Genomic DNA, 12106 nt, shown 5'->3' with positions numbered 1-12106 from the left:
AATGCTAAATGCCTTGTGAAAAAATCTGCTCATCGCTAATATTCGACTCTGATTATAGGCCAGAGATCTACTGAAGGCACCATGGTTCACTAGTGGTAACCATCTGTGAAATGGCCTGAGCCTCAAGGGTAATAATTAGTATCTGAATCTGGAAAGGGAGCATACATCTAGATATTGGGATGATGTTATATCATTGTGATATCGTTGTGCTCAAACCCATCTGATCCTTCTACCATCGCCTTTCAGATGAGAGACAGAAAATGCCCAGCGTGCCATTCAGGGCCAGAACTAGGGGTAGGCAATCCTGGGGGGGGGCACCAGGCACGTACCCTCTCTTTCTCCTACCCCTAGTACGGTCACCGGTCTCTGCTCTGAAGCCGGTTGTTACCATCTGAGAGGGAGTCTGCATGTGTCTATTTGTGCACCCGCGCCTTTCCGCCGTATGCACACTTGTAACTATCCGCACACGAGGCGGCGTGGCCTGCCAGGTTGCCTAGGGCGCCTGGTCGGCTTGGCCCGGCGCTGGTGCTATAGCCCTTATTGCCTTGACTTGTACACTGAGAAAGAGAAAAACAAAGTATTTTCTAACAGTGGAATCAATGGCTAACTGGAAAGAATAGCATATCAGTCATGGGCACAAAGAGTTACTGTAGGGCAGAATGTAATGGCGGAGTGTTTATCCTTATGGCACAAGCTCTGCAATCTGCTCCATATCTCCGCAAGTGCGTCTCTCTTATCAGAGCCCTAGGGCCCCTGCTTATCAGAATGAGGCAAGAAGCAGCCACTGCTTCTTCAGGCAGATTCGTATTTTATCCGTGGAATAGCGAAAACGGCTTTATTTTCTCCTGCTGCCCTTAATTAGATTTAGCATGTAGCAGATTTTCTTTCTCTGTTATGTGGGCCGCTTTCACTGAAGCATCGTAGCAGAAAACATTTGATATACTGGCCTCTCCCCTCGCTCTGTCAAGAAACGATTTTCTCTTATTAAACATTAAGAATAAATTCAGTTGCAGGAATGAGAGTTCTATTTGGACATGGAATATTTCCTTGCAGAGCTGCTACTTGCCCATACAGATAGTCTGCTGCAAATTAATGAGGGGAAGCGATTATTAAAGGGGAACTATTGCGAAAATAAAATTGTTCCTTATACTGAAATAGGAAACTTAAAGGAATACTGTCATTGGAAAAAATGTTTTTTTCAAAATGAATCAGTTAATAGTGCTGCTCCAGCAGAATTCTGCACTGAAATCCATTTCTCAAAAGAGCAAACAGATTTTTTTATATTCAATTTTGAAATCTGACATGGGGTTAGACATTTTGTCAATTTCCCAGCTGCCCCCAGTCATGTGACTTGTGCTCTGATAAACTTCAATCACTCTTTACTGCTATACTGCAAGTTAGAGTGATATCACCCCCCTCCCTTTTCCAACCCAGCAGCCAAACAAAAGAACAATGGGAAGGTAACAAGATAGCAGCTCCCTAAAGGTGGCCATAGACTCAAAGATCCGCTCGTTTGGCGACATCGCCAAACGAGCGGATCTTTCCCCGATATGCCACTAAACTGCGTGGCTATATCGGGGGTAATTCGAGCGTTCCGCCCGAACGCTCGAATTACGATGCGCCAAGCGGCTCCGACGGGTCGGTCGGGTAAAAATCCAACCTTCCCGATCGATATCGTGGCCAGATATCGATCGGGAAGACCCGTCGGAAGCCCCCATACATGGGCAGATAAGCTGTCAAATCGGTCCAAACGACCGATATCGGCAGCTTTATCTGCCCGTGTATGGCCACCTTAACACAAGATAACAGCTGCCTGGTAGATCTAAGAACAACACTCAATAGTAAAAACCCATGTCCCACTGAGACACATTCAGTTACATTGAGAATGAAAAACAGCAGCCTGCCAGAAAGCATTTCTCTCCTACAGTGCAGGCACAAGTTACATGACCAGGGGCAGCTGGGAAATTGACATAATGTGTAGCCCCATGTCAGATTTCAAAATTGAATATAAAAAAATCTGTTTGCTCTTTTGAGAAATGAATTTCAGTGCTGAATTTTGCTGGAGTAGTACTATTAACTGATGAGTTTTGAAAAAAAACATGTTTTCCGATGACAGTATCCCTTTAATAAATACAATAAATTAAAAATGCTGCATTGTTTCTAAAATAATCAAGTTTATATTCACTATCCCTCTGTTTCTCTTCCTTCTGTCTTCATGCAGCAGTTGGGTGTCAGATATTCATTGACAGTTAGATCTAATATATCTTATAGGGGGGGCTCCTCTCCTAGCAGATGAATTAGAGCTCACCATAATAACTGATTCCAATACAAACAAAATCTAACAAAATAACTGCCTTTTGCACAAATCCTGCATGTAGAGAGACATGGTGTCTGGTGATTTTAATAGAGTGAGCTCTTAAACATCTTCTAGGCAAAAGGAGCCCCCCTATAAGATATATTGGATCATGTATACATCTGACTGAAGACAGAATGAGGAAAAACAGATGCTGAGAAAGGAATGGTGAAGATAAACTTGATTATTTCAGAAACGGTACAGGATTTTTAATTGAATGTATTGATTATGTTTCTTTTTCAGTGTGTTAAAGTTAATATTAAATTAAAATTTTTGAGATTGTTCCCCTTGATGTGAGGTGTTTCCCCCCCCCCGACTTTCTAGTAGTTCTTGAAATAACTTGTGTGCGCAAGCTTTAGCATTCCAAAATATTGACTCTCTGTGCCAAAGCTGTTTTCATGGGGTGCCGAGAAGGGGATGACTGATATAACAGCAAGACGGCAGCAGTTACAGTTTATATCAGGATTTTCCAAATTGTGGGCCTTGAGTCATTATTAAAGAACTACTACAAGTGCCCACTGAGCCCTCCACTGACTTACTGTTTATAGACTGTTTTAGCGGGGTCAGTGTCTTGCCGTATTATCAATGTATAACCTCATCTTGAAGGAACAGTTTAGTGTACAAATAAAAACTGGGTAAATAGATAGTATGTGCAAAATAAAAAATGTTTCTAATATAGTTAGTTAGGCAAAAATGTAATGTATAAAGGCTGGAGAGACTGGATGTCTAACATAATAGCCAGAACACTATGAACTGCATTGCATCTCTCTAACTCTTAGCGACGGGGGGCCACATGGGACATAATTGTTCAGTGAGTTTGTAATTGATCCTCAGCATTCAGCTCAGATTCAAAAGCAACAGTTATGGCCCATGTGCTTCCTCCCCCAAGTCACTGATTGGTTACTGCCTGGTAACCAATCAGTGGAAACCAAGAGAGCTGCAAAGCAGGAAGTAGTGTTCTGGCTATTGTTTTACTCATCCAGTCACTCCAGCCTTTATACATTACATTTTTGCCTAACTAACTATATTAGAAACATTATTTATTTTGCACAGTCTATTTACCTAGTTTTTAATTTTACACTGAATAATTCCTTTAAATAGGCTCTGCTAGATCTTTCAAAGACAAATTGGACTACTTTCTTACAGAGTGCAGTGCTGCCACACTTTGCTTGTTCCTAGGTCTCCCTTGTGCCAAATGAAGCTGTCGCTTGCCCAGTAAAGTAAGATACAGATTATACAGCACATATGGCCAGGGGCGTAACTATAGAGGAAGCAGGACCCTGCAGCTGCGGGGGGGGGGCAGGAGGTATAGGGGGTTCCATGAGGCCCTAAGTAATGAGCAATGAGTAAGTAATGAGCAATTTCAACATATCCAGACAACCTCTGGATATGTTAATGTATTTTGAGGCCCAGTAACATGTAGTTACGTCACTGCAATTGGCCATGGTGGCAGAGGAACACCTGGGAGCAAGGAAAATACCAGGGGTTAGTTTTTCAGCCGATCAGACCAGAGTAAAAAGCTCTGCAATTTCAGGTACAGAGGCCTAACACTTCCCAGTGTGTTTTCTTTCATTGTCCATTGTCCCATTACCTGTAGCCAATGAGGGCATCCAGCTGATTACTCTGCCAGGCCATCCTCTAGACAAGGGGTCGCCAAACTTTTTTACCCATGAGCCAAATTCAAATGTAAAAAAAAAGTTGGCGAGCATCAAAAGCATGCAAAAAGTTCCAGGGGGTGCAAATTATGGGATGTGATTTGCTAATTTTTAGCCCCTATGTGGACTACAGGAGGCTCTGTTTGTCAAAACTTGCCTCCAAGCCTGGAATTCAAATATAATCATCTGCTCCACTGGGAGCAATGTGTAGCACACAAGCCACTGGTTGGCTTATATTAACATTTTGGTGTTTAAATAAGTTTTCTGTTTCAGGTAAAATCCTGGCTTTTTTACAGGATCCCATGCTCAGCTAATGATGTTTATATATTTCCCCCCCTTGCAGGAGCTGTTTGCAGTTGATTTCCGACTGCCCGAATACCATTCAAGAGGAACTTGATTTGATACGCTCTCTGGGGTACTTAGAAGAATTTGGAGTAAAGATTTTGCCATTGCAAGGTAATTCCGCTCACAGTTATAGTTACGTCCAGGATGTGTACAGGGAGTCCTCTAGTTACATACTCCCTACTTATATACAACTCACTCTTACATACGGGGGCTATTACAGTAACATACTATGGCACATACTATGGTTTGCTTGACTTTTATTAGCATTTAGCTTTAATAAATCACCTGCTCCAGTCCCCTCTGGTGTTTGTTGTCTACTGCAGAGCAAGGAAAGGTAGGGATGCACCAAATCCACTTTTTTGGATTCGTCAGAACCACTATTACCTCTATCTCAGGTAATAACTCACACTACAACAATGCATCAAATACTCTCTCCTATGGTTGTTAGTCCGGGTTCGATCCTGCTAGTTCACCAAGCCCGTTTAGCAGCCAAAGGGTTACTTTACATTCAAACACACTTTCCTGCTAGCTGCACTAGTTATTCAACAAATAAATAGGCAACTTTTTCCCTCCACACATACAAAGAGTTAATATACTTAGGGGCAGATTCCCTAAAAGCGAAGTGACTAACACTAGCGAAAGTTCGCCAGCGTGATTTCATTACGTAACTATGCTGATGACTGGGGGCAGCTGGGAAATTAACAAAATGTCTAGCCCCATGTCAGATTTCAAAATTGAATATAAAAAAATCTGTTTGCTCTTTTGAGAAATGGATTGCAGTGCAGAATTCTGCTGGAGCAGCACTATTAACTTGTGCGTTCTGAAAAAAAACATGTTTTCCGATGACAGTATCCCTTTAAGGTTCCCCGGACTTGTGTAGTGTAATGTATTTGCTGCAACATATACGTCCATTCAACTTTCACTTCCCGCCATATGCAAATTAGCCAAGGCTAACTCAACTTCACTTTGCTTGCCGAATTAACGCTAGCGCAACTTCGCCAGTGTTCAGCACCCTGGAGGCAACTTCGCATTTTAGGGAATAAGCGTTGTCTTGGCGAATTTACGCCTGACGAAGTGTTGCAAAGTGGGCAAAGCGATCGCTAGAGAATTTGCGCCGCTTAGGGAATTTGCCCCTTATACACAAGCTTATATGCAGCTCATATGGGCAATGAGTTCTTAAGAGCACAAGGACAGAACTTATTAATATTATATTTAAAGGGCACCTATTGGGTAAAAATGTCATCCCCAACCAAAGGTGCAGGCTAATAGAGCCCGCATTCTGGTTGGGGATAAAAAGCTCCTGCCAGCGCTAGGCTACCCGCAGTGGGAGGGAACTCCTGGTGCGAGCAGCCATGTTGTGTCACTCGCATGCGCAAAACACACATGTGACATAACACGCATGTGCATAATGAGCAATTTGGGGCAGATTTTCATTATGCGCATGCGAGTGACCGGACACGGCTGCTCGCTGCGGGAGCTCCCTCCCGCTGTGGGTAGTGCAGCACATGTGGGGGGCATTTTTTTTAAAAAAAAACTGCTATTATCCCCAACCAGAACGCAGGTTCTATTAGCCCGCACCTTTGGTTGGGGATAACATTTATACCCAATAGGTGCCCTTTAAATATAATATTATAATTCAACTTAAGAACAAACCTACAGACCCTATCTCATATGTAACCCGGGGACTGCCTGTATTTGCCTCAATGTAGGGATGGATTGTGCTGTCTTCAATAGATAAAGAAACTGTCAGTCTGATGTGGCCTTTTAAATACAATCAGAGGCCCAAGGCTTTTAACCAGATCGATCTCTGAGAGTTTGATATGAGCAGGTGTCTCCCTTATCATGCCTGTGGATTTTCAGCATCTGTGTGAGCGTGGTCGCATCGAGTTTGCCGAATCAAAACGAAAACAGAATCCATAAGGGCAATTGATTTTGACCCAGTCGTTTGCTTGTGGCCGGCTAATGCAATCACTGGATACACCTTTTCACTCCGGGAGATTTAATGTTTGGAGTTTTATCTATTGGGGCCAAATTGGCGTCCCTGCCTTTCCGAGATTAACAAAATGTTTTGCTTTAAACTTTTTTTTTCGAAGGCATTTGTAGAGCGACCTTGGCATGCATGCCATGTAGCCGCACATTACACAAGCAGCAAAATAACATTCACGGGTATCAGAACTGGTGTTAAGTTTGCTCCACTACTTGCATGGTACGGAGCAAAGTTTGCATTTTTTTTATTACATCACTTCATTATGTTGTGGTTGGTGTTCTACAGCTACATTCACCTCCCACCATAAACAGTATTCCCCACGCATTTATCATATATTGCTTAAAGTGTAAGTCAACCCCAAAATAAAAATTTGCCTAATAAAAAAAATAACATAATTCTAAACAACTTTTCAATATACATTCATTACAAATTTTCAGTGCTTTTAAAGTTATTTGTAAAAACAATTGATATTGAAAGCAGCAGTTGCTTAACTCCTGCTTGTTGGTTTTTAAGCAATGTTGCAAAGACAGGTTTGTTAATCAGCTGCTTTGTCTTACATTTTCTCAACAGTCTTAGACATCAGGACAGAGAATAAAAGGGGACAGACACTGGGGCTCATTTATCAACACTGGGCAGATTTGCCCATGGGCTGTTACCTATAGTAACCAATCAGATTGCTGCATTCATTGTTCTTCTTGCAGCTGGCTTTAAATAGCTAATCACTGATTGGTTGCTATAGGTAACAGCCCATGGGCAAATTTGCCCAGTGTTGATAAATGAGCCCAGTTTTCAATAGCAATATGTATACAATTCAAACAACTAGTTGTTTTCAGAAAGATCACCAGAAATAATGACTTTTTCCAATCTCATTCTATTTTCGATGTGTCACAGTTTTTCTAATATTGAATTGTAAAGTGTCATTTTTCAGAGCCAGCTCTGAGGGGGCGGGGGTCGCCGACCCTTTAAACTGTTCTAAATTGATACATTTAGTTGATACATTTCTTATCTTTGTCCCTGCTGAGCAGAATCTCTGGGTTTCATTAAAGGCAGCTGTTAGACTTGATACAATAGTTGCTAATACTCCAGAGATGCTGCTGAGAAATGTATCAACTAAATGTTGCAAAATTGTAACCGTTCAGATCAGAATCTGCACCCGAATTACTGAGCTGCCAGACTCAAACACCAGAGTAGAGTCCTGCGCAGAACCAATTTCTAAGACCCGGACCCGACCTGAACGCGCAGTCCGCGACCTGAACGGCAACCCACATATTTACCCACTTTGATCCTCTACCCGATCTGGACCAGCAACTGCCTTATCTGCAACCGGACCCGCAACCCGCCGACCACCATCAAACAGGAAGTGATGGTGCTGCAAAGCGGATGTGACATCATCAAAAGTGGGCGGGGACAGAAACAAGTTTTGTTAAACTTTAAAAGGAGTAAAATATAGACAATATTATATAAGATAAGAAATTTGGATGAGCCCACCAACCCGCAACCCGACCCTCAGACCCGCGGGTATACCCGCACCTGAAAATCCTCCCCTCATTCCGAAGGGTGCCCACTTTTTTTGCGGGTAACCCGTGGGTACCCAACCCGCTGCCAGACTCGAACACCAGAGACAGGGACATTCAACTTTAAACTTAGATTTTGGAAAAATAAATAATGGAAAATCATTGAAAAAAGTCTTTATTTCTGGGGAACGATCTGAAAACAACTGAACTGAAAAAAGTGTTTGGAGGGTGAACAACCCCTTTAAACATGATAGATAAATTGTAATGATTGTAAATTGCAAAGTTGCTTAGAATAATGTTTACTTTTATTAGACAAATTTTTATTTTTGGGGTTGACTTGCCCTTTTCAGTTCTCCTGTCAGAATCTCAGGCCCAAGTGACAAGTTGCAACATATTTACCAAACCATAATGGCTTTAGTTAAAGGGGTGGTTCACCTTTTAAAGGGATCCTGTCATCGTAAAACATGTTTTTTTTCAAAACGCATCAGTTAATATTGCTGCTCCAGCAGAATTCTGCACTGAAATCCATTTCTCAAAAGAGCAAACAGATTTTTTTATATTCAATTTTGAAATCTGACATGGGGCTAGAAATTTTGTCAATTTCCCAGCTGCCCCCAGTCATGTGACTTGTGCCTGCACTTTAGGAGAGAAATATTTTCTGGCAGGCTGCTGTTTTTCCTTCTCAATGTAACTAAATGTGTCTCAGTGGGACATGGGATTTTACTATTGAATTAGATCTACCAGGCAGCTGTTATCTTGTGTTAGGGAGCTGTTATCTGGTTACCGTCCCATTGTTCTTTTGTTTGGCTGCTGGGGGGGGAAAGGGAGGGGGTAGATATCGCTCTAATGGTCCCCATACATGGATAGATCCGCTCGTTTGGCGATGTCGCCAAACGAGCGGATCTCCCTCCGATATGCCCACCTTGAGGTGGGCAATATCGGGCAGATCCGATCGTGGGCCCTAGGGCCCAACGATCGGATCCTAGCATTCTCAAACGGGCGGTCGGATCGCGGGACCGCATCAACGAACAGATGCGGCCGCGATCCGACGGGATTTTTAAACCCATCCGATCGAGATCTGGCCGACTTTCGGCCAGATCTCGATTGGGGAAGCCCGTCGGGGGCCCCCATACATGGGCCAATAAGCTGCCGACACAGTCTGTCGGCAGCTTTTATCGGCCCGTCTATGGCCACCTTAACTTGCAGTACAGCAGTAAAGAGTGATTGAAGTTTATCAGAGCACAATTCACATGACTTGGGGCAGCTGGGAAATTGACAATTCATTTCTTATTATAGTTTAAAATGCTGTATCCGTGAACGTGTTTCCCCTGCGGAAATTGGCTTTGTATCCTTGGGAAGTGACATTCCAGAACCCAGGATGAGCACTGCAATAATTCATAAAGCAAAAAGAGTCTGATCCATTTATGTTCAATTCTTATGTTGCCTTGAGGTAGAGCGGCCAGTGAAATGCCGCATCCTCAGACGAGCACCTTGCTAAGATATTAACGTGTGTAAGCTGCCCTCTGATGCTGCACGTCGGGGGCCCAGGATTTATACTGGTAGCAGAGAATTTTCTCTATTAAGAATCTTCAAAGGAAAGGCTGGAGGGTTAAAACTGCAAGGAGGATGGTGTGTATGTAATGGGACATTAAGGGATGATTAGCTTAACTGGGGGCACTTTTGGTTTTACACATCAGCCGTTTGTCTTCTAGCTCATCTATTATTATCTCTGTCTGCCACCGACATGGATAAACAAAGCTTTGTGTATGTGTCTATGCATCACACGTCATGCCAATAAGATTCCAGTGCTGTGACAGTAATACTAACAGACATAATTTATTTACATGGCTGTGCCAATGGCTGCAGCCGTAATTCCATATCATGCGTGAGTTCTGCAGCTCTGTATGGAAATGCTCCTGTTATAGAAATGTTCCCAAAATTATATTGGAGACTGAGTTGACCTTATCTCAGTTCAGAATCAACCAAAACACTTCTCCCGCCTTGATTACTGCAACCTCCTCCTCGCAGGTATTGCAACAAGTCACCTTTCAGAACTCTCAGCTGCTCCCATATGCATATCCCTTCACTGGCTCCCAATCTCCTCTAGAATCAAATTCAAACTACTCACACTCACATTCAAGGTCCTTAACAGAGAAGCCCCTCCCTAAATTTCATCTCTGATCTCCAAATACACTCCTTCACGCAACCTTCGCTCTGCTTCTGACCTTCACCTCGCTTCTCCTCTCATCACGTCTGCCCATTCTCGTCTACAAGACTTCTCTCGGGCTTCTGCTTTTCTCTGGAACTCTCTGCCTCGAGCTGTCAGACTTTCTCCTTCTTTCCAAACACTCCTTAAAGACCCACCTGTTTAAAGAAGCTTTTTTTAATGTACCTTAATGAATCAATCATTACTGTATAATAAATCACAAAATTGTTTCTAAAACCCTAATGTCTCCATTGTCACGTAACCCTTAGTTTGTAAACTCTAATTTGAAGGGCCCTCTAACCCTATTGTACTCTGTAACCCTTGTTTGTTATCCACCATTTATTCCCTGTTTGTTATAACTAAGGTAAAGCACTGCGTATCTAATCGGCGCTATATAAATAAACGATGATGATGCTTCTGTGTAGCATATTGGAAAGTGTGTGCCATGTGTATTTGGAATTGTTTTTGAAATGGGTAGAGGATGGTTAATGGGGGTGTAGATTGGGTATACACGGGGATCAAACACCTGTCTCCACGCTTAAAAGCCTTCATTTTGGAGACCCTTGACCTTGTTAAAGGGATACTGTCATGGAATTTTTTTTCCAAACGCACCAGTTAATAGTACTGCTCCAGCAGAATTATGCACTGAAATCCATTTCCCAAAAGGGCAAATAGATTTTTTTATATTTAATTTTGAAATCTGACATGGGGCCATACATATTGTCAGTTTCCCAGCTGCCCCAGTCATGTGACTTGTGCTCTGACAAACTTCAGTCATTCTTTACTGCTGTGCTGCAAGTTGGAGTGATATCACCCCCCCTCCCTTCCCCTCCAGCAGCCGAACAACAGAAAGATGGGAAGGTAACCAGATAACAGCTCCCTAAAACAAGATAACAGCTGCCTGTTAGATCTAAGGTCAATAGTAAAATCCAGGTCCTACTGAGACACTTTCAGTTACATTGAGTATGAGAAACAACAACCTGCCAGAAAGCAGCTCCATCCTAAAGTGCTGGCTCTTTCTGAAAGCACATGACCAGGCAAAATGACCTGAGATGCACCAATATTAAAATTAAAAAAAAAAAAATTATATTGTAGAGTGAATTATTTGCAGTGTAAACAGTGTAATTTAGAATTAAAAACATCATAAAAATCATGACAGAATCCCTTTAATACTGGCACACCTGGGTAAATTAGGCATTTGTGTATTTATTAAGAACAAATGAATGAAGTCCCTTCCTAACATTGTAAAGTGGGAGTGTAGGCTTAAAGCAGTGCAAGTATGTGCAATATATAGGACCAGCTCTTTCTTGCAATTATTGTGCATTCTTAACCTTTAACTTGGGACGCTGCAGTAGGCATCATGGCACAACATAGTTATTTTCCTGTGCTTTTCTGCACACCATGTGCTGGCACAGAAGCTATTACGTCTGTATGTGTGAGTTGCTGTCCAGATGCTTTTTGACTACAACTTTGGAACTTTGGATAAAAGAAGGACACGCTAATGCCTCAAGTCCAAATCCATCAAGTTACTCTTCAGTATCTCACTCTCCACAACCTCTTACTCTTCATGCTGAGGTCTGGGTCAGATTTTGATTGACAGGTAGGATTAATACTTTTTTTAGGGGTGCTCCCTTTCTTAGCAGAATAACTAACTCCAGCACAAACAAAAGATAACAAAATAACAGACTCTTGGAAACACCCTGCACTCAGAAAAAGGGGTTTCCATCATATGCGGTTATTTTTAAAGAGTGAGCACCTAGTTTAAAGGGGAAGGAAACCTAGTCGGCGCAAACCCCCACCCCCCCTCCCGTTTGTTGCCCACCCACCCTCCTCCCCCCTGGCCTACCCGTCCCGCTGGGCAAATGTCCCTAACTTGTTACTTACCCTTCTGCGCAGGTCCAGTACAGGGAGTTCACAGACGACATCTTCTTCCACGCGATCTTCTTCCTGCTGTGAACGGCGTTTTGACGCATGCGCAGTAGGATCATTTCGCCGGTATGCATGCGCCAAAAGTCACGCGCATGCGCAGTAGATCGTACCGGCGAA

At 42.7% G+C, this 12106-nt stretch overlaps 1 protein-coding gene across 4 annotated transcripts in view; it reads left to right on the top strand.

Annotated features, from left to right (window-relative positions):
• Positions 1-12106, top strand: part of nbas.L (NBAS subunit of NRZ tethering complex L homeolog) — a 457628-nt gene that overhangs the window by 177246 nt on the left and 268276 nt on the right. For all 4 annotated transcript variants that reach the window (XM_041563562.1, XM_041563561.1, XM_041563560.1 and 1 more), the window contains exon 31: positions 4352-4464. In XM_041563562.1, the coding sequence (XP_041419496.1) occupies positions 4352-4464 (113 nt within the window). The remainder of the gene's footprint in view (positions 1-4351; positions 4465-12106) is intronic.

The sequence above is a fragment of the Xenopus laevis genome, chromosome 5L (assembly GCF_017654675.1).
Source record: "Xenopus laevis strain J_2021 chromosome 5L, Xenopus_laevis_v10.1, whole genome shotgun sequence".
Taxonomy (NCBI): domain Eukaryota; kingdom Metazoa; phylum Chordata; class Amphibia; order Anura; family Pipidae; genus Xenopus; species Xenopus laevis.
Note: the sequence above shows the minus strand (reverse complement) of the source record. Positions and strands in the feature narration are given on the sequence as shown.